Source organism: Pungitius pungitius, chromosome 8, assembly GCF_949316345.1.
Source record: "Pungitius pungitius chromosome 8, fPunPun2.1, whole genome shotgun sequence".
Classification (NCBI taxonomy): Eukaryota; Metazoa; Chordata; class Actinopteri; order Perciformes; family Gasterosteidae; genus Pungitius; species Pungitius pungitius.
In genome coordinates, this window is record NC_084907.1 from 9,238,745 (window position 1) to 9,261,088 (window position 22,344).

Below are 22,344 nucleotides of genomic sequence, written 5' to 3' on the forward strand. Positions count from 1 at the left end.
AGGGAGGTGTGAATGTGTATGACCCTATCCAGTAACTCACCAACATATCCTGGTGTGCCACAAGCTGTAGACATCACACCGTGCTCCATCGTCTTAGACAGACCAAAGTCACTCACCATGATCTTTGAATTCTTATCTGTATTATAGTACAGAAGGTTCTCTGGCTGCTCAGAGACGGGCAGAGAAAAAGGGACAGAGAGAGAGGGAGACAGAGACATGGAGAGACACACCGAATAAGAGAGATAAGGAAGGACACCTTGAGAAAATTATGTATTTATAAGGTTGTCTACTGTAAGTATTTTATAATATGATTATTGAATATGTGAACTTAGTATAATCACATTATGTCAATGCAAAATTGTTATGTATTTCATAAAACAATGGTTTAATATAGCATCTCTGTTTTGTGTTCTGTTCATTTGAACACTCCAGCTTTATATGTTCTTCTGGGTGATGACTAGTGTGTGTGTGTGTCTTACCTTCAGGTCCCTGTGTACGATGCTGTTTTGGTGCAGGTAGCTGACAGCCTGCAGCACCTGTTGGATCACTGTGCTGGCGTCCTTCTCAGTGTAAACCCCCCTATCTATGATGCGATCAAACAGCTCCCCGCCAGATACTCTGCAGACCCCCCCCCCCCCCCACACACACACACACAGAGAGGAAAGCGTCAGTATTCTCTGAGGGATCTTACTGCATTTTTCCTGTTACAGCTTTGACCTGCAGCGTGGAAAAAGAGTGGTGTTGGACAAAAAGGTGCTGTGGGGCTATCAAATATTTTGGAGATCCAACATTTGAACTGTCAGTGTGGATTAAAAGGATCTTTGCACCATAAAGCCCTTTAACGTACAGCTTTCATTGCTTTAACAAGCAGATATTCTGTTGATATATTTTTGTCTATTATACTTGTTGGATATAATTCCACTAAGTATAATACCTGTCAACATTTTTTTCTACAAAGGTAATACTAAACAATGTGATGATGATACTGAATCCACTTACAGTTGCATGACCAGGTAATAGTGTGTTCGACTCTCATAGAAATCCTCCAGTCCCACCACGTTCTCATGCTGTATCCTGACACGGTAAGAGAGAGGCAGATGTGTAGCAGATGTGGATCGTGTTATGTTCGGCCCCATGCCCCGTTCTTCACGTGTATGCATGTAGATGCATGAAGAATGTGGCACAAGTTAACGTTAATGTTTGAACCACAGACTGTCTATTGACCAAGGTCGGCAGTTGAATACAGTCACAGAGAAAAACAAAGAAGGGAAAGGTGCTGCTGCAGTGCTCTTTGCAAACTACAATACAAGAGAATCCCCCCGTACGCATGTGTGTGTCTGTGTGCTTTACCTTCTCAGGACATTGATTTCGTTCTCGAGCTTGCTGTGAGCGAGGTGTTGTTTCTTCAGGCACTTTAGGGCGTACATGTTTCCTGTTGTCTTCTCTCTGACCATAAACACTTCTGAAAAAGACCCCCTGCACAAACACAGACAGGACAGAGACGCAGCCATTGGATGGAGGGTTCATGGAGCGGAACCAGTCCGATGATTGTGTTGTTTTAATTTCTTCAGCACCATTAAAGTTCAATGTTCCTTTACATCAAGACTGACACATAAATATTTAATATATAATGGACAATTATGTGCAGATGCTTTCTAATAGACAATGATCCAGGCCCTCTGGATGGGTGATTTATTCAACAAGAGATGAGGCACTTGATTGAGGGTCCCCAGAAGTAAGATGCATCACATCCCGTAGTGTCTTTTTCTTTAACTTTTCCCAAGTTCCACAATGTACGCCAATATGCTTTGTTATTGGTTATCCCAGTGTAAGGCTGAACCTGCACAGGTAGAGCCTGGCAGCAGGAGAGCCTTGACTGTAGCACCCAGCTGATGGGCTTAGCACTAACGCGATCTCTGTTAACAGACATGAAGCGTTGTGGTTTCCATTTGTAGTTCTAGTGACTAATCATATTCCAGCAGGCTTTGGTTGGATACATCGGTACACAAATGAGTCCTAAAACCCAGAAATGTTTTGGAACTTCCGTTTTCTTCTTATGAGTCAACGGCTGTTTGGTTAGATGTCTTAAATAAGGGAAAGGTTCAAATGAGCTAAAGAGAGTTGAACAGTTTGTGCTAACATAAAATAAATAAAATGTTTTGGGCTGAATCTGAAAACCAATAACGCTGCCCATTCCCCATTGAATCAAAATGACTCCCAATACACATTCCACTCACAATAGTGAGGTAAACATACTGCTGAACGCACATGCCAACATAAGACCCGAGGCTTCTTTCCACTCTATTGGTATTAAGGGAGCTATAAGCTGATTTCATTACTGTCATAATTGCGGTTTTAATAATAAATAACAACACCTCCTACGGATTATCGTGCGTCTGAGTATCAATGCAGAGAGCACATACAGTGTGCTCCCTCTAGTAGGGGCTGCTTAGTCTTGGCTAGGTTTCAGCACGGCAGAGATTGTCTTTAAGCTCACAGTCAGATGGTAGCCCCGGTGTCAGCTGACTCAATCATTCATTCATTCAATTCAGAAGATACTGCAGCTCTGACCTGAAACACCTCAGACCCATTAAGTGAGGCTTAAAAAGCATGCCTCGTGAATGCAGTGTTGTATACTGTTCTGAATTAGACTCATATGGGGTACTCATACAGAGCAGGATGTTAGCCTTTAACCTCTATGTGAATGAAACTAATTTGGTACATATCGACAAATTGAAATAATAAAAAGACACGTGCATAAGCTAGAGTGTCATGGTTTGATTTTTGTTACTTGTTGTTTTGTGTTCTTCCATTTTCCTCCCCTCTTTTTGCTTTCCCTCTTCCTGGCAATAGGAGACGGCGGAGGGCGAGGTTGGTTGATTGCGCAGAACGAGACACACCTGGTTTCCATCCCACCTAATCACTTGTGCCATAAAGACCAGCCAGCTCAACCTCCGTCGTCTCCTCTGTTCCAGCGCCTTGTGTTTTTTTGTGTGTGCCCTGCTGTGGTGATTAAACTCTTTTGAAGACCATCCTGGCCTCCTGTCTCTGCATTTCGGGGTCCACCGAGAACCGCACCGTGACATTGAGTCCATCACATCTTGTACCTAAAAGATTTTAATTTGGCTTCAGTGGAGCAGGTATACATTGATTTAAGCATGTTCTCCACTTTATCACTATTTTTACTGAAAACAATGCAAAGTGGCAAAGCAGTGTAAGTTCATTGCAGCAGGGTGACACACTTCTGTTTCCTTTTGGCACAAACACACACCTCCTCGCCTCATGCACCCTTAGAATTCTCATCAGCCAATATAATCAGTCTCGCTCCTAATCCTATAACGAAGTGGTGCTAGGATGTTCTGCTGCTCTGAGGTCAGTGCTCAAGAACTCCTCCCCCCCCCAGCTTTAAAGACAGCTCTGAGGACACCAGAGAATATGCCTCGGTTTGCTGGAAAATTTAGGACACTTGTTACTAATCATATGAGAGTGTGAAACCTCAGGTTTAGTGTGCACACAATGCTTATTAAGTCATAATTTCTTCCTATTGGTAGTGTAATGCTGTAATTAATGTGTTAAAGGTTGATGCTAAGATGCTGGCAATAAACATTGCAGGATTGGGTTTGTTTTGTTAAAAGGGCCAGCCAGAGATTGAGGATGCCTCTTTCATAAAGTTACTGGACAATTGAAAAATTGATGAGTGATGAGCTTTCAAAAGAGTTCTATCCCACATTTGCCACGATGCAACAGGATAGTGTCCATAGTCGTCCCTGTTCTATCAACTATTACATTATACATAGCATTTTATTCATTTTATTTACTCATTATACAAATCTAGAGTCCTGCATGTTTCCTATCTCAAACACAAAAAGGTGGGGGGTGCGCTCTTTTCAGCTAGCTAATGCTGCTATTTATCGTGTTGAGTCTTTAGCGCTTTCATTCCCACAGGGATCATGCCCACCTCCTGTCTAGGATCTGCTCAGTTATCCTCACCAAATGGGCTGGGAGTCCTGGTTCCAATCCGGCCCCATTAAATGGCCTCCTACTGTGAAAAAGGGATCTCTTGTGATTTACCCACTGCTGTCAGATAGCAGTTTTCTGTATGTTGGTGCAACAAGTAGACAGATGATTATCCACCCACACTGTGACATGTGGAAAATATGCCTACCAGCAGCAGGCTTCAGTGGCCACACCTCCATGCTTTCCCTCACTCCTTCAAATCATACTGCATCACCGGAACTAATTAGATTCTTTCTTTAGGAATCTGTTCAACAACTAAGAAACGCTTTTATCCTGAACGTCCACATTATCAAACTACTTTTTTGGTCCAGCGTTGTCTAAAGTTGTCTTTACAAGTCAATAAAAAAGGTGAAACCATGAATGAACCTTCCCCAGTTTGTGTGCATTTCCTTATCAGCAATACTTACGATCCCATTTTCCCCTTGAAGTCAAACACATCTCTGATATTATCAGTGCTTTTCTTCCAGCTGCAGATGATGTCCTTCCGCCCCATCTTGGCTCTGACGTTTCCGTAGACTCCTGAGGCACAGACAACATTGATTATTTACATTTTCTCAGTCACAGAGCAGTCTAATCCCATGTCTGCCCAAAGGTCATCACTTGATAATTTCCTTCTCTTGTACATAAAAATAATTCAACCTTTGACAACCAAATTCAAATCAGTTCCTCCTTGAGGACAAGTGGACGTTTGGGCCACATTTGAAATAGAACCCTCAGGATTGAGTATGAGATTTACAATAACCCAACTGCAGCATCTTGGTTTACACAAACAGGTGCCAGTTCATGACTGCGCTAATTCCCCGTTGGCTAAAGCCAATTTGGACCTGTCATTAGACTGGATTAGAAGGGTACAAAAAAAGCTGTGGTTAGTTAATCTTTCCAACCCTGCTCTCTCGTGGTCTGCTCGGCTCCTCCCATGGGTCTGATGTGGGAACAGATTAGTGGCTGATTCCCTGACAGGACATTTTATATTCCTGGCCTTAAAGTCAGTCAACACCTTAAAATAATATTTGCTGAAATGTGCCAATATTTGTGCGTCTGAACATTGATATGCCAAAACACAACATTCATGAAAGTAACACTCAAGAAATATTTTTTTTATGATTACATATTTTTTTTAAGTAAATAGTTCAATGTTAGAGACATGGGATATTTCATATATTGTACATTGACTGAACTCTGTATATTCTAAAAGATGAATTCAATGATTACAAATCAATTGGATTATTGTAAGAAAACCAACCACTGTAGAGAAATTCCTATTGGCTATCAATATACACATATAGTACATTTTATTCTAATATCCAGTTTAGTGAGCATGGTTACAATCAAAATGACCTATTAGTATAGGTAGAGTGTTAACATGTCACCAAAGTAAGTTAACTTCATAGAGGAGATATTTACCTGAGGAGCGGTGAGGTACTGGTAGTGCTGAGGTACCGAGGGGAACCTACGGAGGGGAAGGAAGGCTGCAAGCTTCCACGCGCAGGGGGCGGGGCCTCTGCCGTGTTACATTCAAAGACTCATGGAAACGGCTCAATGCTAGTCCCCCAGCGGATCCCCTTTATAAATACGATCTTTGCCATTGATTTTGTTCAGTCAAGATCACTTAAACCAATTGTACTATTGATTCTCATCAGGTTTTGACTATTACCTTATGTGTTGGAATCTAAATGTAAATGTTAAAGGTGTGGGGCCGCAGATGGTCCGATCTACGGACGGTCGCGATCGTGCCTCCTGCCTCGTAGATCGGACCATCTGCGGCCTCAACATTTAACATTTAGATTTAACATTTAGATTTACATTTAAAATTTACATTGAACATGTATATATAACATTTAACATTTATATATAACATGTAACGTTTATATTTATATTTAACATTTACATTTTGATTAAACATTTATATTATTTAACAACTTTGTGTTACTGCCAAACATTATCGGTGGAAAAGTTATTGCATGTATTTACATGAATTTCTCTCTAAATGTTTGAAAAAGTGACAAATATTGTCCTGCTTTTTTTTCATATGATACCACTAAATGTACCAAAACTACAAACATTTTTAGAAGGTGCAACATTTTACAAACGGTGCCTCATAGTCTGCAAGGCTTGGCGATGTGCAATACTGTAGCACAAGACAGGTCCCTTGATGATTGATGCCACAGCTGGATATCAGCAGCTAATGCAAATAGAGGCCCAGTATGGCATATAACTACATTATTAGTTGTATAAGTATATTCATGTTTATACAGACCATAAGTTAAAGAGACCAGGGAATTAACTAAACCTTAACCGCTACAGGTTTGCTCCTGTTCAAACAAAGGCTATGTTGGGGTATTTATAAATACACATTTTAATTGCATAAGTGTACAATGAGCTCATACATCTTAGAATAGAAGAGAATCGATCAAGAAACAAATCAGTATTGCAGTATTGACATCACAAAGCACCAGTATGACTAAAACACATTTTCAGTGTAAAAGTAAAAGACAAAAAACATACAATATTTGATTCCCGAGCCCACAGAAAGCATCGATCATATTCGGACAGAAACGTGAGGCTGCGCATGTTTCACACTCCTTCCTGCAGTCACAACAAAGAGACGTCACTACGTCGCCTGGTGACGCTGTGTTGATTTTGAGCGGAGAAATAATTTATTTAGAAACTGACGCAAGGGCGCTAAATCTAAAATAAACCGTGAATAAAATGTGAAAACACATTATATATTTTTGTTGAAGCAGCTGTACGCATGAGAGGTTCGATACTATTTGAACTTAACCCAATAAACCCGTTATGTTAGCGTCAGGTAGCGTTGAATTGAACATACAGGGGCAATGACTTGCTAACACTGCCGGTCGGCTAGCTACATTTTAGCTAGCTAGCTGACGTTAGCACGAGGGAAGTCCTTACTGCTGGCGTTGTCCTGGAAATAGTCTGTCGTGTCTTTTTGTATTTCAGTGCTCTGTTTATTACTGCGATGTGTGAGGCGATATGCTCACATTTTACGTTCAATAGCGTAATGAGAGAACTAGTGAGCTAATATTAGCTGCTAGGTTAGGTAGCACCACGTAGCTAACGGTAGGTTGCTTCATTAACGTTAAGCTATGGCACGGAGGAACTTATTTACCCTCTGTTAGCCGGCTATGTTAGCATTCCTGCAAACAGTTTTGCTAACCCCGGGCCAGCATTATTGTTTTTTTTTGTTTTCTACCTGACAGTGTGGCTAACATTACGTTGTAGGACCATGGCGCCCCGCTTACAGCTGGAGAAAGCGGCTTGGCGTTGGGTGGAAACTGTGAAACCAGAAGAAATAAGACAGGAGCATATCGAGCTAGCATATCGCGTCAATCTTCCGGCCTGTAAGAGAGGAACTTGCAGGTAACGCTACGATAAGGAAATATATTGGACGTATACTCGTTGTGCTTGCATGTGCATGTAAAGCATGTCGCTTACAGATGTTTGAATTGTCGTAATGGCCAGCTCCCCAGAAAGATGCTAATATAATGTTAACATCACAAGTCCGATTTGCTTCCGTGTGGATGAGCCTTCCTAGCATTTGAACACTTTGTGTGAAAGGTCATGAATATCCACTGCAATTGTCTATTTTACTAACAACAAAATAATGATAAGGTACAGGACGGTAGACAAGCTATTCAGACATTGAAAATGTCACTTAACTTTAGCTAGCTCTAAACGTTACTGTATGTAAGGGTGAGCACCTTTGCACCGAGGACACATAACTATCAGTGTAGATTTTTAGGAGTTTCATATGGCCTTTTCCTGTACATAATAAATACAGTTTCATTCTACCAGTGCAGTCATTGGAACATCAATAATCATAACTTGCGCTTGCAGGAGGAATTGCAAAGGAAATCCCAACTGTCTTGTGGGTATTGGTGAACAGGCTTGGCTTGGGGATATTGATGAAAATGCTTTCCACAACATTGACGACCCAAATTCAGAGCGTCGGGACAAGGTATTTCCTTAATCTGCCACACACACTGCACATTGTTTCTTTGGTAAAATATCTGAAAAGATCATTTATTCGCTCGCTCTCTCTCTTTTTCTTTCTTTCTACCTCTGTCTTTTGTCCTCTTACAGAACACATTTGTTGGCTTGACCAACCTGGGTGCAACATGTTATGTAAATACATTCCTGCAAGTGTGGTTCCACAACCTGGAGCTGCGTAGGAGCCTCTATCAGTGCCACAATTCCCGAGCGGAGGAACACAATGCTGAGTCTGGTACAACTGACAACCTTTTCACTTTTTGGTGCACTTTAAGAGGTGTATGTACTTCCAGTGTTAACTGTTTTCATTGGATTTCACTTTCAAAATCAGGGAAATTGAAGCTTTCTCACGCTGTGTCTGCACTTAAGAGCGCTAAATGAAATTAAAGACCAATGTGGACATCACTTATCTAAACAAGCAAACTGCACAATTGCTTAACTACCAGAATGCTAATTTATTTTATTCTGAATAAGTCTGAATAAGGTTGTATTCACAGTTTTGTTTCTAACATATTAATTCAGTTTTTGGACTATATTATTGTGCTCTTTACGCAAGTCTTATCTCACACAAACATGGAAACCTATACACATGCTTTGGATCAAGTGAACTGAACATCGGGCCTCAATAAAGTTTGTTCGCTGATCTCTTTTTTCACAATGGCATTGGCAATTCAGAGTTTTACTCAACTTATTAAAAATGATTTGACGGCCCACTTACAAAATTGCTGGTGTTTGAGTGTGTCTGTGGCTGTCTTGACACTTCAAACCTACCTACACAAATGACTTAATCATTTACCAAGGTCAAACACCGTATCAATGTTTTTGTCTTTTTCAGAGTACGAGCCGCAGTCCATCTGTGAGCACCTGCAGTATCTTTTTGCACTCCTGCATAACAGCAACAGAAAATACATCGACCCTACAGGACTGGTCAAAGCACTGGGCCTGGACACAGGGCAGCAGCAGGTAAATTTCTACGATGAACCAGGCAGATCATCGGAACTTGCATTCAGAAACACAAAGCTGCTTTCAGTCTTTTTAAAGATGATTGTGTATGCATCCTGGAACTTTCTCTCACGTATCCGACTGTAAAACTATGATTATATTGCCTCAATACCTGAATGGTCAAAAATACCATTTGTCATAAGTTACCTGAGCACAAAGGGATGTCTTGAAATTAGACCAACTGTCCAAAAGTGATTTTCAGGTGATCAAATACAGTATATAATTAACCAACTATTAATTCCAGTGTTTTCCGGACTCCACACCGAATGGGAGCGACTGCATGTTTATTGGTCTGGCTGCAGGACCCACCATCACAACTTAATGACAAGCCACTACCCAAATCAAGTTATTTAATGAAAATATGATACAGTATGAACCTGAGATAATGCATATGTATATGTATAATAGCAATAATAGACCTATAGATGCTAACGCAAACAACAATTCTAATGCCAAGCCAAAGTAACGATGCTCGAGAGAGAAATATTTTCTTTTGCATTCAATTAGCTGCATCAATTGAAACCAAAATGGATTTGTGCTTAAGGACACAGGAAAACACAACAATTCCCGTAACTTCAGCCTTTTTTGAACGGTCTCAACAGTCCTGCCATGCACAGGCAAGAAATACAAAGTGAGTTGAACAACTCAAATTATGTAACTGGAATGAATTCCGGTAGAACTGGGGATGCTTTTTGCTCCAGCGTTCTACTTAACAAGGCTACATGTGGTCATGTCAATGTCCAGTGTGTTTCTCTGTTTGGTCTTCAGCTGAACCAGAGCTGAGGAGCCACACTTAGAGTGGTGGTGCTGAATGGAAGGAGCCTCTTATACCAGGATACCAGTTTGACCCAACTCGGATCACGCCACCTGTTAAACCCTTTGCTCTTTGTAACAAATGTAGCCAATTTTCTGGTAATTGAAGACTCTAACGTGTCCCTCTCACTCTTCTCAATGAGCACTGCCGTGAGCCCACTGGTTGAGAACTGCTGTATTTGAAGGTTTTTGAGACTGCATCTAAATTAAACGGAAAACTACATTCATATTGCCATCTCCACATTAAACTGTGTTCCTTTATCCAACGTGAGGGTCCAAGGATAGACTATTGTACAGTGTACACATCATAAAGCTCCAGGAGTTAAACATCTGGTTTGTGTTATTGGGCTGTATCTATTAAATTGTACTGACTTGAATCCTTTTTATTTTTAGGATGCCCAGGAGTTTTCAAAGCTCTTCTTGTCTCTGTTGGAGGACACGCTGTCCAAGCAGAAGAACCCTCACCTGCAGAATGTCATCCAGCGACAGTTCTGTGGACAGTTCTCCTACGTCACTGTGTAAGACTCCGTACTCAACTTGAAACTTAAAGAGTTATGTGATGGTGCATTTCTGGTCTCTTGTTCCTCCTGTCTTTGCATGACGGTGTGTGAAAAATTCATACCGCAAGGAGACATGCCCCACATTGGGGCAGAACTGCTGTGAGCAATTCAGAGGGACAGAAATGACATGCCGTTGTGTAAATAATAAATCAGACTCTTTAGTTGCTTAAAATAGAAAGCTTCCTGTGCTGGTATCTTGGTTTGTCTGTTTTCTAGCTGTAACGAGTGTGGACGATCATCTGCGCTGCCATCCCGATTCTACGAGCTGGAGCTGAACATCCAGGGCAACAAGAACCTCACCGAGTGTGTCACAGAGTTCCTGAAGGTATCTTTAACTGCCTACAACCTGGTGAATGGTACAGTTGTTCTGCTGTGTTTGTATTCATCAGGCATCCACACAGACAGACACACACACACACACTTCCCTCCTGAGCACAACAATTACACGTGTTTTACTCCACATGGGACCCCTCAATTGTAGAACTGAGTCGTCCTTCAATCACAGGATGGGTGGTTTGATCCCCGGATCAGCTGGTCCATGTCTAGGTGTCCTTGGACAACACACTTAACCACAAATCGTGTGAATATAAGAGCGGCACCTTGTTAGCTGCTGTCATTAGTGTAGGAATGGTTGCATGATGACTGGTAGTATGAATTCAAGTAGAGTCCTTTTACCACAAAGCATATTGATCTTTATTGTAAGAAGAATGCATTTTCAAGGAACACTACGTGAATGTTTAAATTCTCAGCTCTGACAGACCGGTTAACCTCTCTGTGACCTTGCAGGAGGAGAAGTTGGATGGAGAGAACCGCTACTTTTGTGAGAGCTGTCAGACTAAGCAGTGTGCCACGCGCAGGATCAGACTGCACAGCATTCCTCCAACTCTCAACCTGCAGCTCATGCGCTTTGTCTTCGATAGGTCAGCCAGATTCTTTATTGATTCCTCTTTGGGAACCTTGAATTTTGAATAAAAGGCAGAGGCATGTCATACTGTCAAACGGTCTTCTGAACCATGTTGTCTTCCCCAGGCAAACGGGCCACAAGAAGAAGCTCAACACCTTTATCAGTTTTCCAGAGCAGCTGGACATGGGGCCTTTTTTGGAAGGAAAACCAGGTATTGGCAATAATACTCTGACACACACACATTCTGAAGTTCCCTTCAAGGCATAGTGACATGTCGGCTATACAGAAGAAACTGAATGTGCATATTACCCTTTTTTATATCTTTTCTTAAGACCATGTCCTTTATATTGAAAAAGCTAAAGCGACACTTTAGACAGTCCTCAGAGTCAAAGCAGGGTACCGTCATGTGGGTCATGATTTCCGTCACTACAAGTTCACTGCTCGCTAACGTCTTAGTATTTAATTGGCGATATATTGCTTGCTCAAACATGCATCGTATCCCAGAGAACCAGCAGACACTGTTTTTTGATGACTGAAAAAGTAATTGGGTTGATATTTGTGCATCTTTGGACGGACTGTTCTTCCAGACCACAAGTGTGTTTATGAACTGAGTGCGGTTCTGATCCATCGTGGCATCAGTGCCTATTCGGGCCACTACATCGCCCATGTGAAGGATGCTCGGACAGGCGATTGGTACAAGTTCAACGACGAGGAGATTGAGAAGATGGAAGGCAAGAAGCTGCAGCTCGGTACTGAGGAGGACATTGGTGAGTGGTGCTAAATGGAGAGTAAATGGCTCCACCTTCTCTGTATCCACAGCTACCTCCATGTAGTCCTATGTTGTAGGAGTCTTATTGTCAACTAGTATTATCTCAATGTAGATATTTTTTATTTTACTTTAAAAAAAGTATTTTGAACCAGGTCAAATGTTAAACTTGCAGCCTAATCTTTCACCCACCTGAGCTTCATGGGTGTATACACATACATTTTCTCAGTTGTTGCTCCTCTTGTTCTTGGTGTTGATGGTCCCTAGCTGAGACAGTAAAGTCCCAGACACGAAAGCCAAAGTGCATCAAAGGCTACCACTGCTCCCGAAATGCCTACATGCTGGTGTACAAGGTCCAGGAAGAGGAGAACACAGATCACTCCTTGACCAACGTCGAGGTGCCAGGTGAGAAGTAGAATAATAACTGATTTACTTCAAGTGTTTGTTTAGTGTGTCCTTTAATCCTTGAAACAAACAAAGATGGCAGCCAGAAAAGGAAGCAGCAGCCATTTTTGTTTTGCGTCAAGGGATTCAGGCATGTCTTGAGGAACGTTGTAATTTTAGTAAAGATACAGCCTTCAGGCTGGTTCTTGTCTGACAGTTTCTTTTACCTTTGTCCCGGTTGGCAGCCTTCCTTCAGAGGTTGGTGGACCAAGACAACCACAAATTTGAGGAGTGGTGCAATGAGATGGCCGACATGAGAAAACAGAGCGTTGATAAGGGCAAAGCCAAGCATGAGGAGGTGAAAGAGCTCTACGAGCTTTTACCCGCAAAAGACGGTCGGTAAAAACATTCCCCAATCACCCACAGTCCACTTAACAGAAACACTAAAGCCAGATTACATGTGTGTTGTGACTTCAAAGAATGTACAGTTTATGTGATGGGGGGGCACTGCTGTCTCTAGTACTACACAACAGTCCACTGAGTCAGGACCATTTGGCAAATACTGTTGCTTAACTTAATTCTTAGAATGATATCAACAATTTCCAGGGTCAGTTTACAGACGTCATGCTATCACAGGATAGAGGAGGGCAAGGGGACCTAAAACCTAATGGTTTTAAATATCACTCTTATTTGGGGGTTTTGCAATGACCCTATTGTATCACAGCAGCTCAGTATTCGAAATGATACTTTACTCAAAACATGATTCTACCATGTATCATTGTATGAGTAATGTAGGAGAGCATGTGCTGACAATGACAATAAAATGCAATGAAAAGAGATTTACACCTGCATGTGTTGGGGAGGAGTACTGCATGAATGCAATGGGATCCATTTGTTAGTTTGAGTAATGAGGCAACTATTGCTTAGCAACCTGGATCTCAGAACATTAGGAAAACCCTTTTTTCACATATTTACTGGAGTTTCATTATTCCAAAGTCTTTTTCACCTGAGCCAAAATGGCAACATTACACTTCCATCTTTGAAGCAAGCGACAGCTGACATAACATTTTACATCTTAACCCACATGAAGACCGAGGTGGAAACCCTGCAGCGTAACCTCGGTTGGACACAATCTGATTTGTTCAGGGTTGGCAGGAGCAGAAGAGCTGTCTGTTGGAACACATACTCATCCTTGTGTGTGTTTATCCTAGTAAACAGCCATATACTCCCTGGATTTAATGAAGCACAATCCAAAGTCCCGTCTCTCTTAATGTCGGATGTGTCTTTCTGCTTTCCCCCCCTTAGGCGAGCCGTATGAGTTCATCCCCCTGGAGTGGTTGAAGAAGTGGCTAGAGGACTCCACTGCCACAAAAGAGATCAACAACTCCCTCTTTCTTTGTTGTCATGGCAAACTGCACCCAGACAGGGTGGCAGACTCCAAGAGAGTTTCCCTTCAAGCTGCTCAACTCCTCTACGAGCGCTACGGAGGAGGGCCGAGGATGGACGGTCAGTCAAACACAGGGTTTGCTCTCTGCTCAAATCATGAGCTTCAATAGTTACACAGAAGTAGGTATCACAGTCATTTCTACCAATTTTGTAACACACAAATAACACCACAGTACACAGGCTGTGCCAATCCACTTCTTTTGTCATCTTCAAATCCCTTTAATCTGTGAAAAAAATATATTTCCTCTCCAGACAGCAGTGAACTCCTGTGGTTTTTCTTAGAGCTTGAGTATGTTTAAACGGTCATGGATGAGTTCACATAGAAACGTTCACATAGAAACGTTGTGCTCAAAACATATTGCAATCTTTATAAATGTGTCACATGCTGACTTCTTCTGAAACCACAATGTTTGTCTTTTTCATTTGAACATATTGCACTTCTGTGTGTTTGTCCAGGCTCGTCTCTTTGTAGAGAGTGTGTTGGCCAGCGATGCAGAGTGCTGCGGCTGAAGAACCAGCTCAATGAAGACTACAAGGAAGTGACCAACCTTGTGAAACGCACGCTCAGGTAAATACATTCCGTAATAGTGGCTCACAAATAACACATCATCTTAGCGTTGCCCTCGCTCTGTGATCCTCCTGGGGGTCTTTTAAGGTCAGAATGAATATTCAGTCATTTTTGGCAGCCCAAAGCCATAAGGAACATACGTTAACGTCACTTCAATGCTATGTAGCCCATATGCTAATGGATAGGATTCCATTCCCTTGTGTTGCTGCAGCTGACATTATGAAGTGACCATAGTTAATGAGGGGTAGTATAGAATGGTGAAGTACTTCCATAAGAGCGAACTGAAGTCCTCATGCAGGATTGCCATGGAGCTTACTTACTCACTGTGTGTGTGTCTGTGGGTGTGTTTCTCTATCAGTGGTGAGGGTTACTGGGTGGGCAAAGCATCTCTGCGTAGCTGGAGGCAGTTGGCTTTAGAACAACTAGAGGAGGACGAGCACGAAACCAAACACAGCAACGGCCAGACCAACGGACAGGGACCACACAAAGGTAGGAGGAAAGCAGGTGGTTTTATTTGGATCTCTAATATGCTGGTATGACCTCTAGAACCAGCGCTATTCCAAATGGATACGTGTTAATATGAAAATGCTCATCTGTGCATACATTTGTGGAAACCTAGTATATGTGATTTGTAGGAAACTACAGTGTGTGTGCGTGCGTGCACGCGTGGGTGCGTGCGTATGCACGTACGTACGTAAAACCGGGACTAATGCTTTGTCACTGGTTACTGTCTTGAGGAAAGTGTACCACTTCCACCCTGAGGAGCTACGTTAGTATAAGCAACAGTTGCATCCAGCTACAAAGTTATAGTTCCCTGACAATGTGTATGTGAACAGCTTAAGTAGAGGTACACTCACCACAACACGACAGAACTGTTGAGCAGTCAAAGCAATTGATGTGGGACATCTAGCGGGTGAGTATTTTCGACCGTTAGCCTTGATGCTGAATTGTTTTTATCATAGAGTTTGGCTCAGAGCTGTCGGAGGGCAACGGGGACGAGATGAAGACGTTCAATGAAGATATTGTCTGCTGTCACGGTACTGTGCCATCAAAGGCTTTTAGAACAATGTTACAGAACCGTTCTGGCATTGTGACATGGCACCATAAGTATGTCCTAAGTGTCTGTTTGTTCCTGCTGTAGGAGCTCTGACTATTTTGGAGACTGAAAGAAAGCTGGTATCTTCTGAAGTTTGGACCAAGCTGAGGGAATATTTCCCCAAAGCCCCAGAATTCACCCAAATCCAAGAGTCGTGTCAGCAGTGCCTGGTGAGTAGACGCTGTGTTGGACCACACTGGCTCCTCACTTACCACAGCCACTGGTTTTCCCAATAGCACATCTGTACGCCTGCATTTAAGTTTCTAGTGTAAACATGGTCTTGCTCACAGTGCCATGGCGACAGTAAAGGGGTATCTAGATTCAGTTGGTAATTACACACCCCTTAATCATTGTGTTCACCAAGTTACAGTTTAGCCTTATTTGCTGTGCAGTCATGAAGCTGCTTATGTGCTCTGATTCACTGTGATAGAGCGCAGCCATGGCAGAAGTTTTGCCAGCTGTGTGTTACTGAAAAGGAGAAGGTCACGAGCTGATGGATCACAGCTCTGTGCTCTCACTCTATCACTTAATGTGTGGCTATATACGTATGCCCTGAAAAGTGGAACTGTAATCACGAAAGCTACAGACGTTTAGCAGGCATTTAGAGTAATGAGTAAAGGCATCCACAATAGGTTGATGCGTCTCTCACTCTTGTGTGTGGGTGGGCAGACGTTAGAGCAGGAGGAAAAGGACAATGAGGCGGTGAGTAAGATGATGGCCCTGGACCAGAAGAACCAACTACTCAACCTCTTCAATGAGAAGAACCGGCCAACACTCAACAAGTGGCCAGAGGTAAACAGTCTGCCAGCGTCAGGCCCCAATGTAGCCACTATATGTGTGTAAATATTTACACATTGACTCACTTATTGGTGTTATTTGGCTTCTGACTCCTCTCTCTGTCTCTCCAGGAAACAGACGTACTTTACATCGTCCCTCTGTTTTTTGTGGATGAGTGGCGAAAATTCATCAGGTATGTTTGTTTCAAGAAACAATTGAACTGAACAAAATACTATTGCTGTGTGTAGTCACAATGTCAAAGGAGTGAAGTCCGGATGTATGTTTTCTTTCTTTTATCTATTTATATTGTTTTAATTTTGCTTATATATATACACTCCCCTAAAGGATTATTAGGAACACCTGTTCAATTTCTCATGAATGCAATTATCTAATCAACCAATCACATGGCAGTTGCTCCAATGCATTTAGGGGTGTCCTGGTCAAGACAATGTCCTAAACTCCAAACTGAATGTCAGAATGGGAAAGACAGGTGATTTAAGCAATTTTGGGCGTGGCATGGTTGTTGGTGCCAGACGGGCCGGTCTGAGTATTTCACAATCTGCTCAGCTACTGGGATTTTCACGCACAACAATTTCTAGGGTTTACAAAGAATGGTGTGAAAAGGGAAAAACATCCAGTATGCGGCAGTCCTGTGGGCGAAAATGCCTTGTTGATGCTTGAGGTCAGAGGAGAATGGGCCGACTGATTCAAGCTGACAGAAGAGCAACTTTGACTGAAATAACCACTCGTTACAACCGAGGTATGCAGCAAATCATTTGTGAAGCCACAACACGCAAAACCTTGAGGCGGATGGGCTACAACAGCAGAAGACCCCACCAGGTACAACTCAACTCCACTACAAATAGGAAAAAGAGGCTACAAAAAAGAGCTCACCAAAATTGAACAGTTGAAGACTGGAAAAATGTTGCCTGGTCTGAGGAGTCTCGATTTCTATTGAGACATTCAGATGGTAGAGTCAGAATTTGGCGTAAACAGAATGAGAACATAGATCCATTATGCCTTGTTACCACTGTACAGGCTGGTGGTGTAATGGTGTGGGGGATGTTTTCTTGGCACACTTTAGGCCCCTTAGTGCCAATTGGGCATCTTTTAAATGCCACGGCCTACCTGAGCATTGTTTCTGACCATGTCCATCCCTTTATGGCCACCATGTACCATCCCCTGATGGCTACTTCCAGCAGGATAATGCACCATGTCACAAAGCTCGAATCATTTCAAATTAGTTTCTTGAACATGACAATGAGTTCACTGTACTAAAATGCCCCCCACAGTCACCAGATCTCAACCCAATAGAGCATCTTTGAGATGTGGTGGAACGGGAGCTTCGTGCCCTGGATGTGCATCCCACAAATCTCCAACTGCAAGATGCTATCCTATCAATATGGGTCAACATTTCTAAAGAATGCTTTCAGCACCTTGTTGAATCAATGCCACGTAGAATGAAGGCAGTTCTGAAGGCGAAAGGGGGTCAAACACCGTATTAGTATGGTGTTCCTGATAATCCTTTAGCTGAGTGTAGTTGTATGCTATTTTATTCGTATATTGCCTCAATTATCAAGACAAATTGCTCTATGTGTCACATGTGGCAATCAATGGCTTCTGATTGTGATATGCTCTCATGGAACAGAGTCCACCATAAATATTAGATATGAAATTAGTAGTGACTTGAAAGGATTTGTTTGAGTTTTGAAGTGAGGAATGAGTCTTTTTAGTCTTGTGGCTGTTGACAGAACTCCGTTAGTTTCATTTTCAGATACCTGTCAGAAAGGGCTGTCTGGCGGTAAGATAAAGCAGTGAAAATATTTGAATATCGCGAACACTATACTTTTTTTAAGGGGGCCTTTCTTTAAAATCTATCTGACTCCTTTACATGGCTTTGCTACCATGCTGCCACTCCTGTCTGTTTGTCCAAACTTCTTCTACTGGGGGTAATACGCTAATTAAGGAGAAGCACCTCACACACTATACATACCACTCCCACTTCCTAACACCCAAGCCATCCTTATACAACACTTTGTCCTCTGAAAACTACTGGCAGTAAATTCGCACAGAGGAGAAGTTTGATCTTGTCTGGGTGTCTACCAGACATCTCCCTACGTTTCAGGAGTTTGGGCTTCAAGTAACCTCTATCAGACAGAAAAGTTAATATCTCAAATGATAATTTTTGTTCCCTGCGTGTATTTTAAAGGAGGCCCACTAAATCCTCTCCGGTGTCTAATGTGGGCAACACTCTGCTGCTGTGTCCCCACGGAGGATTCATGTTCACCTACGACTCGCTCATCAACGGAGATGGACAACAGTGAGTTGTGCTTATTTATATACAGTATTTACTAGTTGCTCTCACCTTGTATTTGTATGATAATTATTCATTATTGATCGAACCTTGTTCTTGAGCCGTGCTGAGCTGAAACTGGTCTTATGTTGTGCTGTTTGTCCTGCACAGTGTAGCTGTGCTGTGGCCCAGCGAATGGGAAGTGATCAGCAGGCTCTTCATCGTTGACCAGCCAATCTCCATCCACTGCTTCAGAGAGACCTCACTGAGTGATGCCACCACGCAGTACACTACTCAGCCTGGTAACACACATTCATGGCCTCCAGTTGTTTTACAGTGACGAAAACTGCTCGAGTGTGGCTTGGACTTTTTGGATGTGCTGCATGTTCATGTTTTCAGATATCTGTTGGGAGTGCAGAGAGAGCTTCCTCTTCCAGCAGCAGAGGGACCTCCGAGAGTACACTCAAGCCACCATCTACATTCGCAAAGTCATCGAAGACCAGAGGGTAAGAAGAAAGCTGTACGTTTCCGCACAACGCCTGAGATGAGATCCACAGAATGAACCCTGTTGTCCTCTGCACAGATGACAAAGGAGGCGGCTCCGGAGCTCAACGCCAGCAGCTCAGAGACGGAGGAGGACAAGGAAGAAGTTCCAAAGGTGAATGGAGAGACAGATTTGGACTTCAGTCAGGTAAGTCCATGACCATGCTGTTGCTATAGTAACAGACAAATAGACCCTGTGTATGTACAGTCTCATGGGACTTTCCTGCAGCTACTGAGCATTGTCAGGCCCAACAGCTAATATCAAGCTCGATCACACCCCTTCATTTCAGTCCCAAGATGGTGCGAAGCGACTCAAGCTGAGTGATGATAGCACAGCAGCCTCGGCTCCTGGGACCAACGTGACCAAGCTAGGGGGCATCAGGAGAAGCACCCGGCACAGGAAACTCAGAGGGGAGAAAGCCCTCATCGTTTCAGCTAATCAGACACTGAAGGAGCTGAAAATACAGGTGAGAGCTCTAGTTGACTGGATTACAGCCTGAATTAATCCAGTGGATTCACATAGCTGACTTAGCTTCTGCCTTTCAGATTATGCACGCCTTCTCCGTGGCTCCGTTTGACCAGAACCTCTCCATCGATGGAAAGAGTCTGACGGATGACGCGGCCACATTGGGTAGTCTGGGCATTATCCCTGAAAGCATAATCTGTCTAAAGGTACTTTGACAAAGAAATCGTAACCACTGCAGCTTCAATCTTGACTCCCATCACATCTTTTCATGGCGATTACATTGACGGGATGATATTTTTCCTTCAATTAACATTAATAAAAACATTATTTGCTCACAGGCCGATGAGCCGATAGCAGACTACGCTGCAATGGACGATGTCTATCAGGGTAAATACTCCCATCTCCGCCACTTTAATAATATTATTTTTTAATAGTTAAAGGCTGAGTAAACTGTCTTTGTCTTCCTTCACAGTGAGAATGCCTGAAGAAGGATTTAAAGGTGAGTTTTTTCTGACACATCTCTGTTCTCCAATGTAATGTGTTACGACTGAGATGGACAACCTATTAATAGAAGGACTAAATTCCTAATCAGTCGATCTGGTAAATGAAGTCCATGTTTTGGTTCTGATCTCATGACTTCTGTTGCTCTCTGCAGGCACTGGGCTTCTCGGACACTGAGGAAAGCTTGAATTGGACAGATGAATTCTAAAAAAAATATGGCTTGAATTTGTCAAGTGTGCATATATCAATAGGTTCTTTCATTTGTTTTGTTTTTTACGTTTTGAGTAGGCGTTCTTTAATAAAACTGTGACCATGTTGCAAAGCCGTGTTTTTTCTCTACATAAGGTTAGCTGGTCTTTGATATTTAAAACTCGTAATCATTCTGAAGGACTGTGGTCGTGGATCTGATGCATTCTGAATCTTGGCTTCAGTCTACTGTTACTCAAGGAAACAGGCTTAGTTTTTGATTTTTTTTTAATTATGGCAGAAGACAAATTGTTTTTTCTTTCGATTATGTGGAAGCTGTGTTCTCACTGCAAAGTTTTAGGGTTTGTCAAAGGAATGCACGAGTAACTGTCAACCAATAAAAATATAACTTCTCTTAAAAGTTAGAACATTTATTACCTCTAAAGCAAATCTATATCCATATACTCCACATGTTAGAGATACATAGCCTCACAGTATGTATCGAGGCTGATACCTGGAAGTGAGAAACGGAATGCAAGCAGTGAAATGTCCTGTTCTTTTCACTGTTATTTCTTATGGACAATAAAGTTATTTTCAAAGCACCCCGTTGTCGCATACGCACAGATTGTGAGTTTTTATTCCAATAACTGATTTTGGGATTAGTTCAGTCCTGTGAAGTCAAATGACCGTAAGCACATTGCACACATATTAAGAACAATTAGTGATCAAATAGTCCAGGTATAACCTGTGTCATTATCTTCAAATAAAAACATGCCAAAACAATGGAACTGCATACATTAAGATAGTATCAGAATACATTTACCATACAAAATAGATAAATAGATCCAACAATCTGGAATTGTGTTCATCAAATTTTGAGGTAGAATTCAAAAAGCTTCAACAGTGTTCAATGGAGAGATCCATTTGACGATATCAGAACATTTAGTACAGTTTGGTTTTACTCCATTACTCTGCGTTGTGGCTGAAATGCGTTCCCTTTGACCTTTCTTTTGGCCACTATTTATGCGTCCTATTTTCAACAACGCAGGGAGAACTTAAATGTGCCTCCTACACTCTGTACAGCTCCTGAGAGATATCTGGCTTTTAGAGCACACTCCTGGTCTGATGAAGGGTGAACTGCTGCATACAGGTAACCAGATATACATTCACCAAAATCAGAATTTGAACACTTACATAGTACATATGCAGATGGAATGGAATTTTGATCATGTCGGCATAATTCAGGAGTTTATGTGCAATTCAACATCAATACACTTTCAACGCTGGTACAATATTTAGTAAATGGCTTATAGCCTTCCCCTTGGGCTAATTGTGTGAATTTAAGTGCTACCGTTTGTTAGTGTTTTAGTCAAGTTAGAGACTAAAGAGGTTTGTCTTGAGTTTTCGACGGAAGATGTAGAGGCTCTCTGCAGTCCTGATGTCATCAGAGAGCTCATTCCACCATCTGGGAGCCAGGACAGCGAAGAGTCGCGATCTCGCCGAGTGCTTTTCTCTCGGTGAGGGAGGAACAAGCAGCTTGGCAGATGCAGATCGGAGTGTGCGGGTTGGAATGTAGGGTTTCACCATGTCCTGGATGTAAACTGGTCCAGATCCATTCACAGCATGGTACGTCAGTACCAATGTTTTGAACTGGATGCGGGCAGCCACTGGTAACCAATGAAAAGAACGGAGAAGTGGTGTGGTGTGGGAGTATTTCGGAAGGTTGAAGACCAGTCGAGCTGCTGCATTCTGGATGAGCTGCAGTGGTCGAATGGCGGCAGCAGGGAGACCTGCCAGGAGAGAGTTACAGTAGTCAAGGAGGGAGATGACAAGAGCCTGAATCAGTACCTGTGCCGCCTTCTGAGTGAGAATGGGTCGTATTCTCCTGATGTTGTAGAGCATGTATCTACAGGATCGTGTTGTCGCTGTGGTGTTGGCAGTCAGGGAGAGTTGGGAGTCAAGTGTCAACTTCTAATTAAATATTAAAAAACTCTTCTAACCCATGCTAAAA

At 42.4% G+C, this 22,344-nt stretch overlaps 2 protein-coding genes across 7 annotated transcripts in view; one reads left to right on the plus strand and one right to left on the minus strand.

Annotated features, from left to right (window-relative positions):
- The window catches only part of LOC119229833 (calcium/calmodulin-dependent protein kinase type 1D), a 13,985-nt gene extending 7,491 nt beyond the window's left edge, over positions 1-6,494 (minus strand). The window contains exons 1-6 of one of the 2 annotated variants that reach the window (XM_037490592.2): positions 5,422-6,494; positions 4,425-4,536; positions 1,351-1,476; positions 1,000-1,074; positions 480-618; positions 41-164 (exon numbers count right to left, since the gene is read on the minus strand). In XM_037490592.2, coding sequence (XP_037346489.1) covers positions 41-164; positions 480-618; positions 1,000-1,074; positions 1,351-1,476; positions 4,425-4,510 — 550 coding nt within the window. In that variant the 5' untranslated portion in view covers positions 4,511-4,536; positions 5,422-6,494. Of the gene's footprint in view, positions 1-40; positions 165-479; positions 619-999; positions 1,075-1,350; positions 1,477-4,424; positions 4,537-4,901; positions 5,237-5,421 lie in introns of those variants that run through there. The other variant, XM_037490591.2, reaches the window with a different exon arrangement.
- Positions 6,495-6,636: 142 nt separating this feature from the next.
- On the plus strand, positions 6,637-20,935 carry usp48 (ubiquitin specific peptidase 48). Of its 5 annotated transcripts, none has more exons than XM_037490748.2 (28): positions 6,637-6,776; positions 7,239-7,398; positions 7,876-7,996; positions 8,122-8,263; positions 8,864-8,991; positions 10,237-10,361; positions 10,620-10,728; positions 11,190-11,323; positions 11,433-11,518; positions 11,895-12,074; positions 12,341-12,478; positions 12,703-12,852; positions 13,763-13,963; positions 14,360-14,471; positions 14,830-14,960; positions 15,434-15,508; positions 15,613-15,737; positions 16,237-16,359; positions 16,476-16,537; positions 18,554-18,664; positions 18,809-18,939; positions 19,037-19,143; positions 19,221-19,328; positions 19,471-19,647; positions 19,727-19,852; positions 19,985-20,033; positions 20,119-20,145; positions 20,302-20,935. In XM_037490748.2, the coding sequence occupies exons 1-28, from the start codon at positions 6,770-6,772 to the stop codon at positions 20,322-20,324; spliced, it is 3,168 nt and encodes a 1,055-aa protein (XP_037346645.2). In that variant the 5' UTR covers positions 6,637-6,769; the 3' UTR covers positions 20,325-20,935. The 5 variants fall into 5 exon arrangements, 4 of the variants coding, with proteins under 4 accessions (XP_037346645.2, XP_037346646.2, XP_037346648.2 ...); XM_037490749.2 differs by having other exon boundaries at positions 6,642-6,776; positions 7,261-7,398; XM_037490751.2 differs by lacking the exon at positions 6,637-6,776 and adding an exon at positions 6,816-7,098.
- Positions 20,936-22,344: the final 1,409 nt, after the last annotated feature.

Bases quoted from the DNA above. Each gene is read 5' to 3' on its own strand.
- usp48 (XM_037490748.2), top strand. The intron at 10,362-10,619 runs GTAAGACTCCGT...TCTGTTTTCTAG, and splicing joins CAGTTCTCCTACGTCACTGT to CTGTAACGAGTGTGGACGAT. The intron at 12,479-12,702 runs GTGAGAAGTAGA...CCCGGTTGGCAG, and splicing joins GACCAACGTCGAGGTGCCAG to CCTTCCTTCAGAGGTTGGTG.